The sequence below is a fragment of the Notothenia rossii genome (assembly GCF_949606895.1).
Source record: "Notothenia rossii genome assembly, chromosome: 6".
In the NCBI taxonomy this organism is placed as follows: domain Eukaryota; kingdom Metazoa; phylum Chordata; class Actinopteri; order Perciformes; family Nototheniidae; genus Notothenia; species Notothenia rossii.
Genome location: NC_136909.1, coordinates 82,215,833 through 82,239,962, shown reverse-complemented (window position 1 = coordinate 82,239,962; position 24,130 = coordinate 82,215,833). Strand labels below are relative to the sequence as shown.

General features: G+C 40.3%; 3 protein-coding genes across 4 annotated transcripts; all 3 read left to right on the top strand.

Moving 5' to 3' along the window:
• The first annotated feature begins 1,923 nt into the window (after positions 1-1,923).
• On the top strand, positions 1,924-13,931 carry lgalslb (lectin, galactoside-binding-like b). 2 transcript variants are annotated; one of them, XM_079686607.1, is made up of 5 exons: positions 1,924-2,080; positions 2,562-2,648; positions 2,726-2,814; positions 3,811-3,997; positions 7,728-13,931. In XM_079686607.1, the coding sequence occupies exons 1-5, from the start codon at positions 2,045-2,047 to the stop codon at positions 7,869-7,871; spliced, it is 543 nt and encodes a 180-aa protein (XP_079542733.1). In that variant the 5' UTR covers positions 1,924-2,044; the 3' UTR covers positions 7,872-13,931. The 2 variants fall into 2 exon arrangements, with proteins under 2 accessions (XP_079542733.1, XP_079542734.1); XM_079686608.1 differs by having other exon boundaries at positions 1,925-2,077; positions 2,568-2,648.
• A 2,731-nt stretch (positions 13,932-16,662) lies between these two features.
• Positions 16,663-20,749, top strand: LOC307042614 (uncharacterized protein). The gene is made up of 2 exons (XM_079686600.1): positions 16,663-17,042; positions 19,178-20,749. Exons 1-2 carry the CDS (start codon positions 16,841-16,843, stop codon positions 20,239-20,241), a joined length of 1,266 nt encoding a protein of 421 aa, XP_079542726.1. The 5' UTR covers positions 16,663-16,840; the 3' UTR covers positions 20,242-20,749.
• A 759-nt stretch (positions 20,750-21,508) lies between these two features.
• On the top strand, positions 21,509-24,063 carry LOC307042615 (uncharacterized protein). Its single transcript, XM_079686601.1, has 2 exons — positions 21,509-21,854; positions 22,446-24,063. The coding sequence occupies exons 1-2, from the start codon at positions 21,653-21,655 to the stop codon at positions 23,420-23,422; spliced, it is 1,179 nt and encodes a 392-aa protein (XP_079542727.1). The 5' UTR covers positions 21,509-21,652; the 3' UTR covers positions 23,423-24,063.
• Positions 24,064-24,130: the final 67 nt, after the last annotated feature.

The window sequence follows — 24,130 nt, the reverse complement described above, 5'->3', positions numbered from 1 at the left end:
GCTGTCAGGGGTCTTGTTCGGGAGCGCTTCTCCTTCACTTCCTCAGGGAACGTACATGTTTCCAACTGGTTCATCCTGAAAGAGGTCAAATGTTCCCACACGTCCATCCCAGGCATGTTTGACATTTCTTCTTTCATCGAAACTCTGCAGAGATCATTTGTCAACAAGTTATTTTTAAAATATGGTGTGAGATGTAGTTCCTAAATAAACCACAAGAAGGCACCGAGAAGCAAAGGTTGTATTACCATAAGAGACATGAGTGTAATCACTTATGCATGAATTAAATCCCTGATATAAACAGCTTGTAATCGACTGAAGTGTCAGGTATATATGGAAAAAACTGTACATAGTATCCTATCTTTATATTTTTTTGTCGGTAAGTTGGTCTTGTTTAGTCAATCCCCTAACCTATTCTGTGAATTTATATTGTCTCTATATGTCATCAATAAATGTGTATCTTTCTACTGTTAATGTGTCTATATTTACTGGTTATTTGAATTTAATTCAATGTTTAATTCAATGTGCAATGCCTTGTTTAAATGCTGCTGTAACAAAACAATGTCCCAATTTGTGGTCAATAAAGTCTCATCTAAAAAAAGAATAAGAGGATTTTTATTGGATGTTGCTTCAGCTTGTAATGCATTCAAAGTTCCACATAGGGGCAGAATAGTCACCTGTTACACTTAATATAGAGATGTTATGCACAGGGATGGAGATAGGGGGTGTTTGTGCAAAAATCAATTAAAAAGGGAGGCAAAGTGGATGTCCACATTCAATGAAAAGTAATTAATGTTCCAGGCTCACCACTATGACTGATCTAAATATAGCTATGTGTAGCCTCAGAGTTTAAATCATTCAAATTAAGCTACTGGCTGTGCACACGTTTGCCAATTAGGCCAGCCAGAGCACCAAAGTGTCATATTTAACCTGAATAAAGCACATAAAGGCAGTTATTCAATTGAATTATACACTGTATAATCTATCACATTAAACCCTTAAGAGGCACGTTGCCTTATTGGCTGAAGACTGGGGGGGAATCTGTCCGATTAGCTTCCTCCAACAGAAGGGGATTAAGCTTCTGGTCTGTAATGATGATAAAGCATATGTCAGCAGATATCCATCCTTGCAGATGCAGTGTGGCGGAGGGATATGCTGCTAGAGGTGGAGGAAGTACTCACATTATAAGTAATTTACTGTCCTGCATTCAAATGTACTACTAATACTTGAAGTGCCTAAAATAAAAGTACTCGTTATGCCAAATGGCCATTTTAAGCACCAGATATTTCAAAAATGTTTAATCATTGGTCCATTTCCTGTATGTTGTTATCACTTTAATGTTTCCCTTGGTAAAAGTAGGGTTTACTTGAATTACTTGACATACTACTTTGTAGCTTAACCTTTAACCCCGGCCTATATTATAATGTGTGTACATGATTTAAATATAAAGTAGCCTGACTGCAAATACATCTGCAAAGTAACTAAATATGTAAAGTAAATGTAGTTAAGTGAAAAATAACAATATTTGCTTTCAAAATGTAGTGGAAGAAAAATTCCAAGTACCTCATTTAAAAAAAACACAGTACAGTGTTTGAATAAATGTACTTAGTTACTTTACCTCAATATTTAAATATAAAGTAAAGCAATTACATCTGCTTTAGTAGTAGCCTAGTAATTACTACTACTAAGTAGTAACTAAATATGTAAAATAAATGTGGTGTAGAAAAAGTATGAAGTAGCGTATTTTGAAAATAATAAAGTAGGCTACATCCGTTTTTTTTTTTTTAAGTACAGTGTTTGAATAAATGTAGAATACTTAATTACAATACACCACTGGAGGAGAGAGAGACCCAAGAATAGAGGCAGGAACAGGAATATCCTCCTGAGTCAGTGCCACGCCGCTGACACACACACACACACACACACACACACACACACACACACACACACACACACACACACACACACACACACACACACACACACACACACACACACTCCGGCAGCTCTGCTCCCTTAATAAGCATCCTATGCTCTTCTGCTCAAGATGGCGGTGCAGGCAGCGGAAAAAGACGGAATAGTGAGTATTTTGGGGGCTTTTACGGAGCATGGTCAGGATGTACAAGTGTCTGAATTAATTTCGTGTGCATGAAGGGCTGTGGGTTCAACAGAAAGCGGCGTATGGTCCATTATCCGGGGCTTATTGTAAATGTGGAGCACCTAGCGCCGTGAATGAGCGGCTCCTCTGTCATCTGTAGCCGGAGAGGAAATCCAATATCCTCTCGGTGAAATGTATCGGTGGTGTACTTAAGCGGCGCCACTAGCTAATTTATCACGTTTAATTCGCTTTTTATGAGGCCAAATTCTTATCTCACATGGAGCACAACAGGACAAACAACATGACAGGTTGTGCTGCCACCTCATTGTTTGGGAAGAACCGCATGCAAGGCCACATTTGTATCAATAAACCTGGTGCTGTGTGTTTAATCTGACATTTTCATAATATATCCTACCTGTTGGAGCGGTAAATGACATTTTGCATCCTGTGTCTTTTGTCACTGGTGTTGAAGAATGTGGAGGACGACCACCTGAACGACTCGCTGGGGAACCCCGGCCTCATCTCACCTGACAAGGAAATCTCCCGCCTGCTGGTAGGAAAGATGCCTTCACGGATCTCATATGTCCTTGTTTGATGCTCTGCTTAATACATTCACATTGCTTTGCATAGACGGTGCCGTTCAGTGGACGCATCCGGGGAGGCATGCGGCCAGGGAAGAAGATTATAGTGATGGGCATAGTCGAACTGGAGCCAGAGAGGTAAAATAACACTTAACAATGCATGCAGAGTCCCTATCAAGAGGCTTGCTTTAATTCACCATGTTTAAAACATCCTATTCAAGTGGTTTTGTTCTTAAACTACTTGCACATCCACTCCGGGACACAGTGAGTAATGCGTGGGCAGCTTCAGAGAATAGTGGCTTCTTAAATATGCAGAGACAAGGGCGTTCCCCAACCAGCAGGGACAAAAAAAGGGGGGAACATGGAAAAAATAGCCATTGAAGCAGACTTGCTTTGGGTGTGTCCTCACCCTATATGGAAACTTGTGTCAAACTTGGAAGAAACCTCCCGATGACTTCATCATGTTGAGAGGCTGCTGCTGCTGGCACTTTTCATGCCAAAGTTCATGTGAATGTCCCGGCTGCTGAGAGGCTCTAAGAAACAGATTTGTTCTTTGTTGCATCTCAGCAAGTTGGTTACTGTACTTCTAGTTCTCATGTTCATCTCTCTGAATATGTTTTGCACATTTCTGCACAGCCCTCCACCAAATATAAAACACTACAGTCGTATATCGTCATGTCTTCATCGTAATACGTAATACTTTTTAAATATATTTGCCTTTTAGTTTCTTTTGTATATTTACATTTGGTGTAAATACTTGTCCATCTTCTTTTTAATTTTTTTAATGAAAAACACATTTTAACGTTTTAACCGTTATATGTTTGACCCCTTACATCTTATTTTCAAATGTGTTTTATGTTTGCACCACCATACACCATAACAAAAGTGTAAACGTACAGTATCTGGCGATAAACTGGATTCTGATTCTGTAATCATGTCTCACACAAAGAACGTTGTGTGTTCACACCACAGCTGTTGGGGAAGGGGGGCAAACACAAACTAGCAGCAGGGATTATGCATAATTAACAACAATAGGTTTGCTCTTACAGCAGATGTATGCATTTGACTTATCCCAGATTAGTTATTGGTCTCATATGTTGCCTGTCTGACTCCTCTGTTCCCTTCCTCCCTCAGCTTTGACGTGAGCCTGACCTGTGGTCGTGACTCGGAGAAGGACGGCACTCTGCACGATGTGGCCCTCAAACTCACCGCCCGCTTCAATGACCGTCAGTTCATGCGCAGCGCCCGCATCGCCGGGAAGTGGACCGGGGAGGAGGCGTCCACCGACTACTTTCCCTTCATCCCCGATCAGCCTTTTAGGGTAAAGATGCTTTTTCTGTGTTCACATACCAGGTGGTTCTGCTGCCTCCTGTTTTGCAAGCAGGTGCAGGTTGTGAATATGTTGGGATGCCCTCTTTGCTTCCAGCATCATTCTCCTTTGACCTCATTCACACCTTTCTAAACCACCTTGGTTACAGTTATGGTTATCTTCTTTTTTACACCTTGGATTTCCTTTCAACTGTTATTACTGTTATTTTCTTCTTTGATTTGGCTCCACGTATATAGCCTTCAAACAACAGTCCAAAAAGAGCAAGCAGCTGGGGTGTTAAAGGTGGGGTAGGTCATTCACGTAAGAAACACTTTTTGTTATATTCCATGGAATGCTCTTAACATCCCGATAGCAATGAATACATTAAATGCTTTGACAATAAATACATAAAAATAGTCATCTGTGGAAGCCGTGGCGCTGTAAAAAGCACGACCAATCATCTGAGCCGGCCCGGCTAAAATAACTGGATGGCCTACCTGCCTGTCAGCCTTCCATCTGTGCACAAACTTATCTCGTGCCCTCATTGGTCATGTGCGTGTTCGTATGTGTTGGAGGAGGGGCTCTGTAAGGAAGTCTGAAGAAAGGGGCAGATTATTTGCGGCTGCGTATTTTCAAATTCTAGCGCACTCGAGCTGGTTTCTCCATTCTTACCTACCCTACCTTTAATGCAATCAGATAACTTGTCAAAAAAACAAACAGTTAAAACAGGTTATTAACAAGATTGACAATAAATAAAAAGTTAAAATGGCAAATCGACCCTCAAATGCTTCACGCTGGGGTGTGCTTGAAATAACTTGTCCTTGCGATGTGTTGTGTCGTGTGTTGTATAGGGCCATTTGTGCTATATTTAACCGTTTTAAGCTGTGTCAACAAGGTAAGCACAAGCTCCTAAAGGACAAAATAAGATGCAGAATCAAAATGAGCGCAAAAGAAAAGACAACTATGCAAAGAGTCCATGCCAGAGTTTTGAATGTAAACAAAGCAGGAGAGTTTAAATAATCGTTTTCATTTGGATAGCCGGCACACTTCTTTGAAATCTTTCCTAGAAAGTTCAATCGATGTCGGTGCATGCAGTAAGAAGAATTCAAATAATACATCTGGCTTTTTTTACACACCTTGGGGCAACTGGCGCACGTCTCTAAGAAAGTCAATTTTGGGTCCTTGAGATAATGTTGCACAATCCAACATGTGCTAATGATGCTGGATGTAATTAGTGCTAGAGAAGTAGGTTTAGTCATTCATTGTATTAAGATTTTTTTCAAGCAAGAATCAGCTTTTGATCTACAGCATTTCTTTTGTGAACATTTGTCTATTTCATCTTCCAACACAGTCTGTCAGTTGTTTGTTTGTTGCTTCATGTTTTGATGCATTTATCTTTTTAAAAGCCTGTCCTCAGCAGTACAAGCAGCCCACTGTACCAGCGCTAATCACATGTCGCCTTGCTGTAGGGAAATAAGAGACAAACAGGAAATGCTTTCCATGCTTCATCATATCTCTCCACTCTGAATACAGGCTGCATCCTGTGTGTTGGTCTGTTTGATGCATCGGGGTCAGCATCAGCTGTTTGTGTGTTGGAGGGGTGGGGGGGGGGGGGTTGAACAACAGCAGCAGCACATATGCATGATGAGTAATGCTCATAAGACCTGATGACTTGTCTGCTCCAATAAATTCTGTATATGCACTCGGGATGCCAGCGATTATTTGAATATTCGTTACAGTCTCCATAATCGGAAATTATTTTTAAAAATTGATTTTATTTATTTTTATTTTTATTATTATTTATGTTTTTTTTTTTTTTTTCGTGTCGAATAATCGATTATTATTCGCCAGGGCTGTCCGATTTTCGATTTTGATCATGGCCAGTTTCTGGCATCCCTAATATGCACTAGAATGACACACATGGTGTTCGCCTAAAAATATAGTCACGTGTTTCAATCCAACGTGAACGAAGCCGCCTTTAACGTAGAGGGTTGTACTTGAATTGAGGGAAAGGGTTCAGTCCCTAATGGCCAACATTTTCCTGCCTGTCTTTAGAGCTGATCCCTTGTGGTTATGTAATGTCAGCTCTCTGATAAAGTGTCATTGTTTGAGGTTGGAGCGTGACCAAGCAGGTCAGCAGAGACATGACTCTGGAGATTAAAGCTGGCAGATGGCGCTAATGAATTCAGAGACATGCATGACAGACACATGACGTGCTGTTTGGTTTCAGAGCAGGACGGCTGCTTTGTGTTTCTGAGTTTATCGGAAACATCTTTTGCTGGAAGTATGATCTTTGTGTTCTTTGGTCTGAACTGTACAGAGGGGTTCACTCTGTTTGCTTTTCTGTGTTTGGTTTGCTGAGATTCACAGTGTGCAGCTGCTTGGAAGCAACGTGGAGTCCCATTCTTAGCGTATTCATCAGACAGCGTTTTGGTGGGCTGATTCCAGTTAAACACAAAAAGAAAAGCGCTTGTTAATCATTTTGTAGAGTAGCAGGATTTCAAGGTGGCTGGTGAACGCCCCTCTCTTTTGACCCATAACACCTTGGTTCAGTGATTCTTTTCAGTTCAAGCTGCAGCATTTGTATGTTGAAAAATGAATATAAATGACGTAATGTAAGAGGTAATGATGCAATCTTAAGTAACAAATGTGAGAATTGAAACAACTTATCCCATGTGCTTTTAGTATGGTAGTTCTTGCACTTCTTAAAGGTCCCATGTCATGGCCATTTCTACTGATCATAATTCCATTGTTGAGGTCTACTAGAATAGATTTAAATTGTGCAATTTTCCAAACTCACATTGGTTTCTCATACAGCATCTCCGTATAGTATTTGTATTCTCTCTCTGTCCCCCCCCCCCCCCCCCCCCTGTGAGCCCAGTGTGCTCTGATTGGTCGGGACGTTGCGAGGCTCGCTGCTGCTCAGTGAGCTGGCTTACTGGTGTGGTTTCCGGGTCGGTGATACAGCGGGACAGCGCAAAACTCATCCTGAGCACACACAAACACTCACAGCCGAAGTAAAAACAATAAGTGTGGCTTGATATTGAGTAAGAAAAAGGTTTATAAACGCTGTGAGAATGGATCTGCGGAGAGCATTTCTCCGTCATCCCAACTCGTCTATTACCAACCAGGGAGCTCTATGCAAGTCAATGGGACTCCCTGTTAGTTGAAAATGTACGCTAAAGGTCCTGGTGTGTGAGGAGCTCCGCGGATTGGTCCATTTTGGTTCCCGGAAGAAACAAATGGAAAAAGAGAAATCTCCAACGAGGCGTTCTGGGGCAGCATAGACAGGTCTTTTCTGTGTTAGAGTTTTACTCGCTACAGGGTGTACTTTGAGGGTTTGTGACTCTGCAGACCGTTTACATGCAGAAAAAGCTACATAACACACAAGGGGACGGGTAATAACCGGAAAGCATGACATGGGACCTTTAAGTATTCTCTAGAATCAACAAATCTCATTTTATGAACTTGACAGAGGAGTGTATTCGTCACTGGTGAAAGTCAGGATGCCACATTGCCCATAGCGAAGAGATATGTCCGTGAGAAGAAACGAATGTTGTATTTTTTACACTCACTTCACTAACTTTCTTCAAGAAAGCTAATTTGTCTTTTCCTTTTCGGACAAAAATAGCCTTTATAACTGTTTTTTGTTTTAGCTTCAGTGGGAATTTCAAAGTTTCTTTATGTACTGATTATCAATTGTAAATTACTTTATATTTGTTCCTCTTTCCTCCCCCTGCAGATTGAGATCCACTGCGAGCACCAGAGGTTCCGGATATTTGTGGACGGACACCAGCTCTTTGACTTTTACCACAAAGTAAAATCGTTCACCTCCATCGACACGGTACAGATACAAGGAGATCTACAGATCACCAAGCTCGGTTAACATCTCGCTCTTCCTGCTCTGCAACTCGGCGTGTGAAGCAAGGACTGGTCCAGAGATAAATCCACACACACACGCATATACACACACACACACACACACACACACACACACACACACACACACACACACACACACACACACACACACACACATGTGCGCCTGTTACGTCATCATCCATAACCCATCATGCAACACTGCAACAACTGGAAAAATGGCTCCCACTTTGACAAGTTAGACATCTTCATTCTCTCCTTCCTATTGAACCAGGATCTGCTTTTTAGGGTAATGTGTTTTCTCCTCATAGCCCCAGTTTCTTCTGATCAGGGACCTCATGGTTTATTAATGGCGCATTCATTTTTGATGTTGAGTCCCATAGGGATGCTGAGGTAGACACAGGTCTGGAGTGCTTTCAAGGATGCAGCTTCTCAGGAAAACATCTGTCTCTGAGCAGCTCATATTTTATTTCTGAAACTGTAAGACTCTTCCAAACCCACTTAGGGTTATCTGGAATATGCATTTTTATCAAGTTGGAAAGAAAGTCACTGGTTATAGAATTTCTATGCAGTAAAAGTCTGCAGTACTGGACCTGAGCAGTATTAAGATATTCAACCTGAGCATTGACACATTCCCACAAGGGCTGAAACATGATTTTCTTATGAGATAAAACTGCTTTAAAGCAAATATTGTGTCAGATTTGACACTTTCTCAGATTTGAAACCACTCCAGCTGTGTTTCTAGGTGCGGTTTTGCCTCTAAAACTCGATCAGAATTTGTGCAGAGTATTGCACCCTGTTTTTTTTTGGTGAGCTGGTGTGTTTCCAAATCCGAAGGCCCTCCCCTGGGTTTATCCCTGTTGTCACGGTAACGAGCTGCAGTCTCAGCGACCTAAATACATCAAAAATGAGGATTATATCATTGACGGGATACGGTACAGTACACTGCATGTGTGTTGGTAGATGTAGTGATCACTGCAGCCATCCCCCTGTATGCTGGACAGGAAGTAGATCCATGAGTGTTTACTTTAAAGGCAAGGAGAGAGGAGGAAAGGCTTTTAAATGAGTTTGAGATTTCTGCTGTCACACTCAGTTATTTCATGCAAAGCTTATTTGAATCATACTCTAAACCAATATGCAACTAATTCACATTAAAGAACACACACACACAGTTTAGTGGATATTTAAAGAAGTTGCTGTCAAAGTGTGCAGGAGTGACTCAAACTTCAGTCACATTAGGAGTCCGGTGTTTTTGGAAGCAGGAGCAGACCCTGGTGGCATTTGAATGTATAGTATTCATATATAGTAGCATAGATAGAAGATACACTATAGTGATGCACAACATTATAACTTACTGTCACAGTTTTTTGTTGGTACGCCCGGTGCTGTTATAGTCAGTCCGACAGGATGTGTTTAAAGTGTTTCCTGAATCGTTTCACCTCAGCGGTGAGTCCACGCTCAGACAGACTGACAGACGCTTTAAAGCAGGAAGCAGGATTTCAGTCTAACATAATACTGTCTCTATAATCTTTCCACTCTACACTCAAGTATTTCCCTTCACTAAGTCTTAAAGGCAGTTATAATACACAGTAGTAGCAGAGGTTATCTGCAACACTCACAGTACACAATTAGAAGTATCCTGTCTTAAGGTGCTTGGTTTACGCCTCCTACAGTATCAACATTCACTATGATCTGTAAGGTTTTACACAAACTTAGATAGGGTTTATGAGATATAACATATTGCTTCACTTATGGTAAGACTTAAAATGCAGTTATAGGCCATTGATGAAAACAGCTTTTGGTCTAAACCAGGGGTGTCAAACTCAAATACACAGTGGGCCAAAATAATAAAATGGGTACTAGTCGAGGGCCGGACTGGTTCAATGTTTATCGCAGAATTTATTGAAATGAACTTATTGCACATATTAAACCTGGAACTAACAAAGCTTAAATTATTGCCTATAAAAACAACATTAAACATTAAATAATCAGTTGCATTCATTTCTTATGGCTCTATCTGCAGCTTTTCCCAAGTCATTTCTTATGATTACATTTTTCCACAGGCCAACAACAGCTTCAAAAAAACGATTTCCCTCAAAGAACAAACCAAACATGCCCTGTTGTCGGTAGAGAGAAAGTGCAGAAGGAAACATCCATTAAAACTCAGTGTGCTGCTCTGTGATGCTAGTTCAAGCAGATACTTGGCATCTCATCTTGGGTGCAAGGTCATCAATGTTTGGGGTCAGGCTCTGAGCGGAGGAGACCCTCAGCATGGAGTGAAGGTGTGCGTGCAATATACCGGCGGGCCAGATCTAATAGTAATTAGAAATGATCCTGCGGGCCGAAATTAAAATGAGTAACTTTCCCCATATTTAATCCTTCAATATTTAAACAAACAACAGTTTTAAAAAGTCTATGATTTACAATTGTTCTCAAGTTTTCATAGCACTTTTTCTGTTGACAATAACACTCATCATTTTAAAAGCAGCAACGTCAAACACTTTTGTGAACATGAACACATGGACATGTTTGGTCAATCAAATGTTGATTTGAAATATTTCATCTAACACTTTTAAAAAACAGGGAAGCATCATATAAATCAAAAAGCTTTAGTTTTGCAGTTTTTAAATTCCTGTAACTGATACTTGTCCAAGGTTTGATAACCATTTTTACACTTTATAAAATAATTTAAAAAAAACAGCTCTAGTTTTGCAGTTTTTTTAATTTTTGCAAATCAACGCTGAAAAAGATGACAAAAGAAAAAACGTCACTTCAAACTCCCCGCACCCTCTCCAGCACTCCCGAGGTTCATGTAGTCATGCCACATGTCGAAGCAGCTCTGGTCCTGCTGTCGTTGCATTGTTGTCAAGTGGGGGAAATACGCAGAGTGGGCTGGAGCCGTATTTATACAAGTCTTGAAAGTGCAGCAATGTGTGGATGCTGCAAGGTGGCGCCAAGGTGTCTGGCGTGCAAGTTAATTTCTGACGGCTTTTGATTGGTGCACCTGCTGAGGGGTCAGGCAGAGTTCAGACACTCTCTGACCTCGATTGATACCCCAAACTTAAATGGCATAGTCAATGTGTTGAAAAAAATCTATTACTGAAACTGTGATCATTATAAAAGTCCTTTAGATGATGAACAGAGAGACGCCTAAACGGTCTTAAATTGTCGATGAGATCTGCATGAAAAAGCTAGAAAGACAAATCCAGCTTTATTCTGCAGGAGGATCAACCGAAGGGATTTTTATCTTTCAAGCGATTAGCCCAAAAGTTGTTTGCCTTATAGCAGGGGTCGGCAACCTTTTTGTTTTGAAGTGCCATTTTAAAAAAAATGGTTTTGATCACTGTGCCGACGATCGTGAATTGTACTCAGCACTGCACCACGGAGGAAAGCGGCAGAAAGTCGCCTGGAGTTAAAGAGAGCGGGGCTGCGTTGCGTGCATGGCTTCCTTCTGCAGGTAGACGCGCTCTGGCGGCGGTCTCGTTCAGGATCCGAAAATAAAATTTAAATATTTTTGCACACTTATTCCACTTATTCCTAGTGTGCCACTGGTTACGGCACACTAACGCATGCATGACAGGGGTTGCCGACCCCTGCCTTATAGTAATAGGATCCGTCACACATCGGTACATTTCTATTAGCCTTTAAGAAAGTCATTATTTACAACCTCTAAACCCCTACAGATTGACTTATTAGAAGGTTTGAATTAGCTTGGACCAGGTTGAAGAAGCTTGTCTTCAGAGACAGATGTTACACTTCATATCAAACAGAGAGTTGAAGGAAGGCTCCTAATGCTGCGTCATGGTCCTAATCCACTTTTTGAGCGGCTTGACTCAGCAAAAAGGCATAGACAGTTTCACAAAGCTGCAGAGAACTACCATTCAGGTTTTTTACACTTCAGTTTTGATGTAACCACGCTCATTTTGCTGCTGTGAATATGGAAGAAGCCATGACATAATGTGCAGAGCAGACTTCACTGCAAAGCATGATGTAATGTTTGCCTTTGTTTACACTAATGAAGCTTTGATTACTGAGACTTTGAAGACACCTCTTGGTTTAACATCTTGTTACTGTGCTAAGTGCAGCGTTTCATACGTGCACTGAGTATCTATTCGCTCTTTTCAAGTAGCAATAAGCGCAGGACTTGTTTTCTCCTGGTTAGTCAGAATGTTTTCCTCAACACAAACAGGAAACGAGTACAGTTTGGTATGAGAGGGCAGTACAGTTTAAAAGGTCAAAATACAGTCCAAAAACAGAATAAATGTGTACAAATAATGTGTAATTGTGTTAACCGGGTGTTTTTTTTAACTGGTGACCATATTTGTACTGCTAGTTTCCTGTAATAATGTTAATATACACCATGTAAAAGTACCATAACTCAGCAGTGTGTTTCGTGGATGTTCTAACAAGGTGTGTTAACGTGAAGTTGTTTCTCATAAGGTAGGAATTAAGGGGGAAGGGGGATGAACAATTGCAAAGAATCTTGAACTAAAGGGCTCTAAACAGGGAGTGTTTTTTTGTATGTCCCTGTGTGTGTGTGAGTGCAGGGAGCTGTGCTGGGAGTGTGTTTTCTGAACATGTCACAGTTAATTCTGCATTAACAACCTGTGTGTTTTCCAGCTGTGTGTGTGTGTGTGCGCAGTGGGTGTGGTGCAGGTACATGACACGCTGGCATGGTACGAGAGCATACTGAGGTGGTACTGTTGCACTTTCTCTCATTACTGCTTAAACATTTGTGGTACGTGTGCTTAGAAAACCTCAACCTATGATGTGGTTCCTCCTGAAATGTAGTATTGAATACATTAAGACCCAGTTCCTGATCTCCTAATGATCCCATGTGTTCTGTAGATCCTGGGAAAAGATTCTCGCTCTAAACCACCTGATAGATAAATTGTTCTTCAGCCCTTTAAAAATGCCACGTAAAAAGTGAATGTTATTCTCCTTCTGATTGTAATCTGATGGCCATGTGGAAATGCTGTTAATATAATATAAGACTTGTACCCCTTCCTATCCAAACTTGTTTTGACCCTGTGACCCTGATTTTTGGACTATGGATGTACATATTTTATAACAAGGCCTCACAGGCTTAGTTTTTACATGAGGAATACCGAGCTGAGTAACCAGCAGAAGGCATTTAGTTGTGCATGTAAGCTAGTACCTGGCATTTGATATACACGTACGATGCAGCCACGTACGATTTTCTTTGTGCTTTCTTAATTTTTTTTTAATCGGCTGTTTTCGCCGTATTCTAAAGCAGATTTTCCTTTGACCTGTTAACCTTTTGCTAGCGTAGTATTACTGAAGATTCCAGTTAAATGCTAACCAAATTACAATATTTGAACACCCCTGACGCAACGTATTAAAAATCAAGCTTTTCCCAGAACTTTTCGCACTTTAAAAAGTGCTAAAAACCTACGTCATGATGTCCATTTCTGAGTAGAAGTAGGCTAATGTTGCTCATGTATTGTGTGGTTGTAAAATCATGTTATCATTTCTATATATTACCATGTAACCAGCAGGGTTGCGTGTGGTAACGTCATAAGAAACTGTATTGCTAACGTACACATGTTTGCTGTTTATATGAAGGCCTATTACAAAAGTTGAGTTTTTTTATAAGGAAAGTATTTGAGGTCATATATTACATATTGTACTATGATATAAGGAAAAGTGTGAAACGAGTATTGGATCAAATGTTATTTTCTTTCAACTGCAAAAAAGGGTAAGAGTCAGTTTGTGTTTTCTGGGATGTATCATGTCTGAGGATCATCAGGGTGTTTTCGGTTGAGACTTTGATCTTCTGGAAGTCTTTCATGTATCATGCATCATGTTGGCAGGTCGATCCAATTTCAGCTCTCTCGCCATTAAACATCTGCTCCAAAAAAAACTGAGCACTTTTAGATGTGATGCAAATTCCAGAAATATCCTGATTTTATGTATTTGAGAATATGCATTGGACATGAAGACGTGCACTCAACCCTTGTCAGACCTCTCTTAATGATTTTTTCTTTCCATGCTTTTGTAAAAACAGCTTCTTTGCAAACCAATAAACATCTCGTCTTGGAAAATGCTCTTGTGCTCAGTGTCTGTCTGAATATCTGGCACCCACATTTGTGTTTACCGTTGTCTCAGAAAATAATGAGCTGCTCCCATATTATCCTTCCAAGATCCAGTTCAATCAGGAGAGACCTCATTTTGTTTAAAGAACATTTATTGACACTTCATATGATAAACGTTAAGTCTTTGGCGATTAGACCCCGATCCTGAAATGGTATATCTAAAGGGGGAAATGCAGCCGTGAGCATATAGGGAACCCCCCGGGGTCTAGACTCTGGTGATGATGCTGAAGATCTTGATTTGATGAGGAGATGGGATGAAGAGGGGATGTGATGAGGTCTTTGGATTAGCTCTCCTGGCACTGGATGTGATGAAAGGAGGTGGATGGGGAGGAGGCGGGCGGCAGCATGAACACCTGAAATCACAGCTGACTTCAGGAGAGAGGAGAACCATTTGAAAGTTTGGCTGCAGCACAGTGATTGGAGGCTGGAGAATGAGGTGAATGTAATCGGTTAAAGACAATGCCCGTGATGAGCTGATTATATGCAGCTCCGGAGTGAATGTATATATACCCGGTCTTCCTGAAAGAATTTGTGCTGAGCTTCATTTAAAGACATGCAATTTACCTAAAAGTTTAACATTACATAGCAACCGGTGTGTAATGGAAAGTATGGTTACTCAGCTTTCTATCTAAATACAATTCTGAGGTACTGTAATAACTTTAAGTACTTCCTTTTTATACTTATTTATTTAGTCGGAAGCCTATACAGTATATTCAAATAATGTTTGAGCTTGGGTTCCACTTTTGTAATGCATTCCAGATTCTTATATGAATAAATGAAAGATTACACACAGGAGTGAGACTGAGAGGAGAAATTCTACATATTTTTATTCCAGAGCTTGAATCAACCCTAAAATCAGAGTCAATCAAAGGATGTTCCATGTTTCACAGATGGCTCAGAAGCGTCAGAAGAGATGTTTCCGCTCGGCAGGAGAGGAATCCCAAAATGGAGCCACAGCAGAGCCAAGATCAAAAACTCCAGCTGATCAAAGGGGAAGACAACGCTGGAGGCCTGCTTTCACCAACTGTTTGAAATAACTTTATAGAGAATCAGAAGGAACTGCCAACTGTCAGACCCCTTCATCACACTGCTCTACTGCTTCAAATGTAAATCAATTAAAAGAAAAGTGAACGTTTGTCATCATGACTCAAGCTTTTTACAGTCATAGAGCCCCCTGTCAGGCTGCTGCTTTTTCTACAGAGGGCCTCCGCTCACAGTGACTGTCTTGGGAAATATATTTGAAGCCAAATAAAGTGTATCTGATTATTTATTTTGTCTCACTAAAGCAAGGCAATGTACGTTTATTTATATAGCACATTTCAACACAAGGCAATTCAAAGTGCTTTACAAAAAGGAAAGACATTAAGAGCATTAAGAAACATATACATACAGCCTCTCCGGTTGATATTCTGGGCTCTCTCAATGAAAACATCCTCCCCTCTGTCATGAACCTTGGAGTGACCTTCACTAGCACTTTTAAATTCGACAAGCAGGACAGCACCGTAGTCAAATCCTGCTTCTTTTTTTTTAAATAAGACTATATGCCAAGATCAAGTCGTATTTCTCTTTTAAAGACCTATAAAGGTTTATTAATGCCTTTGTTACCTCGAGACCGGACAATTGCAATGCTCTGTATGTGGGTATGGACCAGGCCTCAATTAAACGCCTGCAGCTAGTCCAAAACGCAGCTGCACGTCTTCTGACTGGCCACAAAAAGCTCCTTCCATCGCTACACCCCAGCCAGAGCTTTAAGGTCTGCTGACCAGCTGTTGCTGATAGTGCCCAACGCCAGGCTCAAACCCCGAGGGCACCGAGCCTTCGCAGCAGCTGGCCCCAGGCTCTGGAATAGTCTGCCCCTCCATGTGAGGTCGGCCCAGACACTAGGGGTTTTTAAATCCTCACTAAAAACCTTTATATACAGTCTATGCTAAAAACACACTTTTTCTCTCTGGCCTTCTAGTCAGAGCGGAATATGACACCTGACTATTCCCTGTGTTTTTGTTTTTTATATTTCTGTTGTAAAATATTGTCTTTTATTGTGATTGTAGTAATGTGTTTTTATTACATGTACAGCACTTTGGCTCGACCAAAAATCGCTTTTAAATGTGCTATATAAATAAAAATTGATTTGATATTATGAAATTACATTTAAAAACACTAATTTAAAAGCAACGATATAAAATGGCATTTAAAAGCAAAGATACACAAATAAGTTACAGTGCCGTGTGAGATACACACATCTGAAATGTTTAGGTCTGTCTCTCAATCATTGCTAACTTTTTAGCACCAATAGTTTTCTATCACCTCCCTTTCTTGCTACTTTCTTGTCCTTTAGTTATTTCAGGTGTTTCATGCTAAACGAACCCCCCTTAGGTCAAATACCTCTCCTGGGAGGGATGTAGAATTCTACTCCTCTTTGTTTTGGAGGGTGGGGGTTAGGCCCTTTTCTATAATGTATTTAAGAAAAATCACAATAATGGTGAAAAGCAATGACGTGTGTACTGTAGGCTACGAGTGCCCAGTTTATATTTTCTACTTACCAAAGTAAGATAATAATACAGTACAGTTTCAGACTCAATATTTGTTAAATACACAATTTTTTTCATTATATTTTTAAAAGTGCAAAATGTTCAGAATTAGGTTTGAAGTTGTTTTGTACAGTAGCGTAACAAAGCTAGTGGGACGTTGACCCCGGAAGTATTAACTGACGCCTGCCAATCAAGTTGGACGGTTGGACAGCATTTTTTCCAAAGCAAGTCGTTGTTTTGCCACTGGCATTCAGTTCACGACCACTTTAGTTCTTTATTTAAAACGTTCTGGGTCACCCTTCACATTATCTGCCAACGGTAACCGGAGCGCAATGATGTCGGCGACGCTGTTGCTCAGGCTGCGGGTCAGCGAGCGACTGGAGGCGGCTGTAGAGGAGATCTTCGGACTGGTGGAGAAGACGGTGTCGGAGTGTCAGGAGGAAGCTGTCCGCAGCAAGAGAGAAATCCTCCAGCTGAGAAAGCAGATCGAGCAGCTGACTGTCCTGAAACCGACGGTTGTATTATACTGTGCAGGTTGGTTTCATCAGACTTAGCATCAATGCTACGTTCGCTTCTAGCCGGTTGCCATATGAAGGGCCGGCCCTGACCAATTTGCAGCCCTAGGCAAGATGTTAGCTGGCGGCGGCGCGCCCCCCCCCCCAAAATGCAGACACTCACTTTGACTCGCACGTGCACGGTTGTGACATGACCACCAAAACCGAAAGATATGGACACAAGATGTGTGCAAATGTATTTAGTATCCTATCCATTTGAACATGATTTAAGTGGGGGGTGGACCTAACCTCCTCTAGGGGGGTCCGGGGGCATGGTCCCCCGGGAAGATTTGTTTTTATATTGAAGTTAAAAGCATCAATCTGGTGCACTTTGAGAGCAACATTAAGAGATCTATGGATACATCTCTCAACACCCATGTGAAACAGAACAGTAAGCAGATTTTCTTTTTATTTATGGATATTTCACAAATCAATCCCCTTTTTAAAATGTATTCTTGTTTATTAATAACAACTTTTTTTTACTGTCATATAGTATTTTATACTTAAAGACAGGGGTGCCCAACCAGTCGATCGATCGCGGGGAGATTCCCAGTCGATCGCGAGATGTGTCTAAAAATAGAACAACAATATCATTTTTTATCGTTAATGTCCTGTAACATAATTTTCCTGTGCCAGAATAATGCACTTGAACGCATCAAAGCTTTGTGATTGTCGTGACCCCATGTATCGGGGCGTGACTGGTGGGTAGTGGGCACTAGTTTGCTGACGTTGTCTGTGACAACAGGAGTGACAGTCCGCACACACACACAAGACCACAATTATGGCAGAAGCAAAAGAGCCCAAAATATATAATTTTCACTCCGAGTGGGAGGATGATTATTTTTGTATCTATTCCAATTCAAAGTCCATCTGTCTCATCTGCAATGCGAGCGTGGCTTTATTGAAGAAGGGTAATTTAGGAGCGGCATTTGAAAACAGTGCACAAATGCTACAAGACGGAATTCCCTCCTAATTCTGCCCTACGCTCCCAAAAGGGGAGGGACCTGAAAGGACAGCTAAATGCACAGCAGTACATTTTCAGCAGGCCCAACATCAAGAGCAAGGCTGCTACCATAGCATCTTATCGTGTCAGTCACGTTCTTGCAAGACACATGAAGTTTTTCAAAGACGAAGTTGTGAAAGAAGCATTCTTGGAGGCTGCCGACGCGCTTTTTGGGGACAGTAAAAATAACAGAAGAAAATCTATTCTCTTATTTTTTTATAAAACTATAATGATCATATCAAGGTTTGCCTTTACCTCACTGAGCTGAGGTTATCAGAGCCGCTCAGTCTTTCAGGAGAGAGCTCTCTAAAGCTCTCCCCCCCGCAGCCGCTTACACAGTAAAGGGGGAGGGGGGGGGGGCATAGTTTATGGGCGCTGTATGCAATATATAGGCGTAGTTCTGTTAGTATAAGATAATAAGATGTACTTTGTCGATCCAAAATCGGGATATTGTGTTATGAAATACAAAAAATATATATTTTTTAAATTTCTAACTTTTTTTTTCAATTCAATTTTCGTCGCCCCCCATAGATTGATGCGCCCTTAGCATTCACCTATACTGCCTATGCCAAGGGCCGGCCCTGGCCATATTGTTGTAGAGACCGAGGTTTTAGGTTCGATTTTCGACAGACATTCGCTCCGGAATTTTACTTATTATTATTATTATTATTATTATTACCTTATTGCCTTATCATTTACCAAATGATCTACACAAAGAAAGTCAATCTACTCAATAATTTGATTTGGAGTATTTATTACGATCAAACAAACAAGCTATCGGCAGAAAGACCCAAAATCACATAATTTGAGAGAAAATAGTTTCAAATTGTTCAATAGGTGTTGTGTGACCTTTTGAATAGCTTCCACTTTATTAGACCCATGACCTCAAAATCAATGCAGTATTGTATTAGACGAGTAGGGCACACCTCCTATTATTGGATCTGTTATTTATAAATTAGCAAGACTTAGTACAAAAAAGTACATGGTGTTGAAAAAAATCCAGTAAGCTATAATATTAAATTGCTAAAGTTTAACGACTGTATGCAACACTTACTTAGATAATAATATTACTGAGTCGACAGATAATAACATGTGTCCTCTCTGTACTTTAGATGCCCAGCCGGTCCCTGCGCTTCCTGTTCTGGAGGAAATGGAAATCCAAGAGCAGTTAGAACAGAAGGAAGCGTATGAGTGTTTCAGCCCAGACACGGAGGCTGATTCTTCAAACAATGGTGAATCAGAACCTGTCCCTAGCTGTGAGCTGCTCACATGCTCCACGGCTGAAACTTTGAGTGTAAACCAAAGCATGAAAGAAGAGGGGAACGAAAGAGATGGATCACCGTTGCCTTCACAGAGTCATAGCGCTGAGGTCTTTAAGGAACTCCATCCGCCTCCGAGAGACCAAACGTATTGCCGTCTTTGTGGTGAACGTTTCACGAGGGATGTTCATCTTAGAAAGCATGTAGAAGAGAGCCACAAAGGGAACAAGGCCTTTAAATGCCTGCAGTGCAACAAGGAGTTTGATCAAAGGCACCACCTTATTATGCATATAAGAATTCACACAGGGGAAAAACCCTTTGCATGTGATTACTGTGACAAATCCTTTGTTCAGAACTCTACTCGTGTTGTTCACATGAGATTGCATACTGGGGAAAAACCGTATTATTGTAACAATTGTGAGAAAAGTTATCACACAAGTAATCATTTCAAACTTTGCGAAATGAGGAAAAAACGCAAAATGGCAAAAGAAAAGAGGAATGTAGGTAAGATTAACAAAAAGAAGGAGTTTAAATGCCTCGAATGCAACAAGGAGTTCAATCTGAAGCACCAGCTGGTCATGCATACAAAAGTTCACTCTGATGAAAAACCCTTCAGTTGTGACGTGTGTGACAGAACTTTCAGATACAAGTTCAATTGCCTTTCTCACATGAGACGGCATACTGAAAAAAAAACATTTATTTGTGACAAATGCGGCAAGAACTTTGTATGTAGCAAACATCTTGCATTGTGCACAGGGACAGAAAAGAAAAGCACAGATAGGTCCATTCGGTGTCCAACATGTGGCAGAACTTTTTACACAGATGCAGACCTGAAGGTGCATATGCAGGTTCACGAGTCATGGAAACTGCACATCACTGAGAAACAGCAAGGACTGAACTTGGAAGAAAAATCTTAAAGCTGTGTGAGAATGTGTCTGTGTGAAAGTACTAGGATCGGCCTGGGTTATCTTTGAACTCTCACTTAAAGGTAGGGTAGGTAAGAATGGAGAAACCAGCTCGAGTACGCTAGAATTTGAAACTACGATTGGCTGTAAGCTTAATAATTTTGATTTAAATGTGATATATTTTAGGTTTAGACCTGGTAGGTACGTCAGTATCATTTAGTTCCTTGTTCAAATAACACATTCATAACATCCTCAGTAACTCTGGGGTTGGGAACTCTGGGGTCACTGGTTCAAGTTCCCAAATGGAAAAAAGTATGGATTGTGCTAGTTGACCAAGGCACCAGGCTCCTAACACTAGGATGGGTTAAATGCATGCAGACACTAACATGTAACAAGTGCATGTCATTTGTATTTACATTCTTTTCGTTCAACATTTTTTATATTAACATTTTATCAAAATGACACTATTGTATAGAAGGGAAATAAACAAATAAAACTTCCAAATTGTTTCATGCCAATACTTCCTGTTTCTTGATTTATTTTTTCCATTGTCTTGATTTTTTCCACATTTACAGGCACAAAGATGTAAACTGACATGACAGCACTTAATGCAAAGGAGTCCAAAACTTAAAAATGTATATATAATAAAAAAGGTTACTCTTCCTCATCAGTTCAGCTCTTTAGACATATCGTAATTGTTCAGGAACATGATTAATTGGACAAATCTAATGTATTTGTCTGATAAGCACGTTTTTTGTATTGCAAAATAAAATGCATTAGCTTGTCAAAGGTGTATTGTATTTGCAAAGCATACTGTGTTTGTTAATAATTCAGTGGGCATTCAAAAGAAAACGTGTTTAGTTTCTGTAGTTTTGGCAGGAAATTAGCTCCATAAATAAGGCTTATTATTTTATTTTTTAAAATGTTTTTATTAATCTATTCAATGTCATACATGAACATCATACATACACAGACAAAGTCCAGGGGCAGACAAAAAAGCAACAAGACATTACATACAGTAAAGAAAACACGGAAAGAAAAATACATTTTTTAAATATCAAATTACTTTTGATTGCATTATTCCTTATGTTTTTAATAGTGCTAATATATTGTTTTGGAGTCAGCCCATCTTATTTAAGGATATGAAATTTCCCATAAAATACAATTAATATAGGGCTACTCAGCGCCGTATAGACGGATTCTATCTATACGGCGCTGGGGCTACTTCTATCTATACGGCGCTGGGGCTACTGTTTGTTTTTGCTCATTAGTGGTACGTCATGACGTTGAACCGGAAGTACAAACTAACGGTTAGTTTACTTAAAACAGTCAGGCAGTTGGTACATGAAACGGCTGATATTGTAGGTCACGTAGTTCATTTGAAAGTGTCTGTTTCGCCCATAACATTTGCTGCCGGAGCTCAATGATGTCTTCGACGTTGCTGCTCAAGCTGCGGGTCAGCGAGCGGCTGGAGGCGGCTGTAGAGGAAGTCTTCGGACTGGTGGAGAAGACGGTGTCGGAGTATAAGGAGGAAGCTGTCCGCAGCAAGAGAGAAATCCTCCAGCTGAGAGTGCAGATCGAGCAGCTGACCGTCCTGAAACCGAGAGTTATATTACTGAGCGCAGGTTGGTGTTGGCAAGCATTAATGTTACGTTACCTTCTGCTGGTATTTGTTGAAAGGCTTACTTTTTTTCAGTAGCAACCCTGTCATGTGACCCGTGAACTACGAATCAATGCAGCATTGTATTACTACACTGGACGAGTATAGGACACAACTCTCTTTTTAAAGGTTTTTAGTCCACCTTCTTTATCAATATTTTAAGGAGAAACCAGCATTTTATTGTTCTCATTTATTTGTTATCATGTGACCCAGTGACTAAATCAATTACTTATTATTACTACATTTGTATTGGATTTTAGTACTATTTCACATGAATACCTTATTGGAAACATATGCATTTGCTCAATTGAAAAGTCTCCTTTCTTTTTAATAGCTTTGTCATGTCATTAACTCTTGAATTTGTTCAATAGCTTCCATATCAAGTAACATTATGACTCCAGATGTAGCATAGAGCTAACCGTCCTCTGACCGCCGACAGTGCATGCATGTGTACATTTGTTTGTGTAAGATATTAAGGTTCAAAGTTCTTTATTTTGTCATACGAGGGTCATTCACCAAGTTATAACAATAAAATGTGTTTTCTCTGTCTGTTTAGACACCCAGACGATCTCTCAGGAGATTTTGCCTTCACAAAAACCAGAACAGCTGCTGCCGAATGTGGAGGAAAAGGAGATCTGTGATTCTCTTCAGATCAAGGAAGAGCAGGCGGACTGCAGTATCGCTCCAGACATCACTATCAATGTTCTAGACACGCAGGCTGATCCTTCCTACACTGATACACATCATAAAACAGAACCAGCTACAAACTGTGAACTGCTCCCATCTTCCCCGGCTGTAACATGTATCGTAAACAAAAGCACAGACAACACATTCGACCAAAGGAATGGTGTATCATTACCTCATCGCAGTCAAAAGGTGAATCGGTGGATCCTCCCAGCCCTTAACAATTGCTCTTCCAAGGATGTCAACATCAGACTCATGGATACTAAAACAACGGATCCAAATGACACCCAGCTGTTTTCCACCTACAGCACTATCACTGTGACATTAAACGATGATTGCAATGGGAACACCGGGTCAGGCTCGTCCTCCTGTGCTCCGATTCACAGTGACTCTGCTTTTATGGAGCAGGAACCAACCCAGAAGGATGACAGGACTTCAACGATTAAAGATTTTAACACGGACTATGATCTGATCAAACACGTCGACAAGGTTCACATGACCACGAAGGCTTTCAAATGCCCTGAATGTGACAAGTCGTTCGTCGGTAGGTTCCTACTGACTGCGCATTTAAGAATTCACACGGGGGAAAAGCCATACAAGTGTTCTTACTGTACGAAGTCATTTGCTCAAAGATCAAATCTCAATGTCCACACGAGGATGCACACAGGGGAAAAGCCATATTTTTGCAATACATGTAGAAAAAAGGTCGCCAGTACCAATCATCTAAAGAAATGTCGTGGGAAAGATCTCAAATTTCTCTGTTTGAAGTGTGATCAAAGATTCCTCACATATACAAAACTGTGGAATCACGACCAGAACCATAAAGCCAGCACATCCCATACTCATTAGTTTTGACTTTTGATAATACATTTTATTTGTATAGCACACTTTAAAAACAATGTCATCTCAAAAAAGTTATAATTTGTTCTTTATCATTGTTTTGCCACACATGTACACATCTCTGTCCTCCCTGAATGTGCTTGAAGTTAACAAGAAGAACTGATAACATTATTTTTTTGTTATTATTTTGAGTCAAGTGATCAGAATCTGGGATGCAACAATTTATAAAAAGGAGTTTCTTTAAAGGACAGTAAACAAGGATTAAATACTGATGTAAAGCTTGTCACTTGAACACATGTACACAGCATATAGACAATAAATACATATCTGAAGAAGGATTCACAATACATTTAGACCTAAGAATAACATTGTAACATTACTCGTTTGTCAAAGCGAGATTCTTGAGAAAGTCGAAATGCAGATCAAATTGTCTTGTGTCATAATTTGTTTTTGTTTTTCTCTGTTGAAGGTTTTTTGTTCTGCTCATTTGAGATCTTGAACCACTTTCCTCCTGATCTGTATAATGCCTGTTTCTGCTCATGATTGTCTTGTTCTTCTTTTCATTACATTACATGTTACTTATTAAACGCTTTTATCCAAAGCGGCTTACTCAAATGAATAAAATCATTTTGTGTATTTTGAAATGATAATGAATTGTGTGTGATACTTGTAGACACTTTGTAGTAAACCTGTAACAATGAAAAGCATGGATCCAGC

What these genes read in the sequence shown, in the direction of transcription:
- lgalslb (XM_079686607.1), top strand. Translation starts at nt 2,045, where the DNA reads ATGGCGGTGCAGGCAGCGGAAAAAGACGGAATAGTG. An exon ending in AGGAAATCTCCCGCCTGCTG is followed by an intron (nt 2,649 to 2,725) that starts GTAGGAAAGATG and finishes TGCTTTGCATAG; the next exon opens with ACGGTGCCGTTCAGTGGACG. An exon ending in TCCCCGATCAGCCTTTTAGG is followed by an intron (nt 3,998 to 7,727) that starts GTAAAGATGCTT and finishes CTCCCCCTGCAG; the next exon opens with ATTGAGATCCACTGCGAGCA.
- LOC307042614 (XM_079686600.1), top strand. Translation starts at nt 16,841, where the DNA reads ATGATGTCGGCGACGCTGTTGCTCAGGCTGCGGGTCAGCGAGCGACTG. An exon ending in GGTTGTATTATACTGTGCAG is followed by an intron (nt 17,043 to 19,177) that starts GTTGGTTTCATC and finishes TCTGTACTTTAG; the next exon opens with ATGCCCAGCCGGTCCCTGCG.
- LOC307042615 (XM_079686601.1), top strand. Translation starts at nt 21,653, where the DNA reads ATGATGTCTTCGACGTTGCTGCTCAAGCTGCGGGTCAGCGAGCGGCTG. An exon ending in AGTTATATTACTGAGCGCAG is followed by an intron (nt 21,855 to 22,445) that starts GTTGGTGTTGGC and finishes CTGTCTGTTTAG; the next exon opens with ACACCCAGACGATCTCTCAG.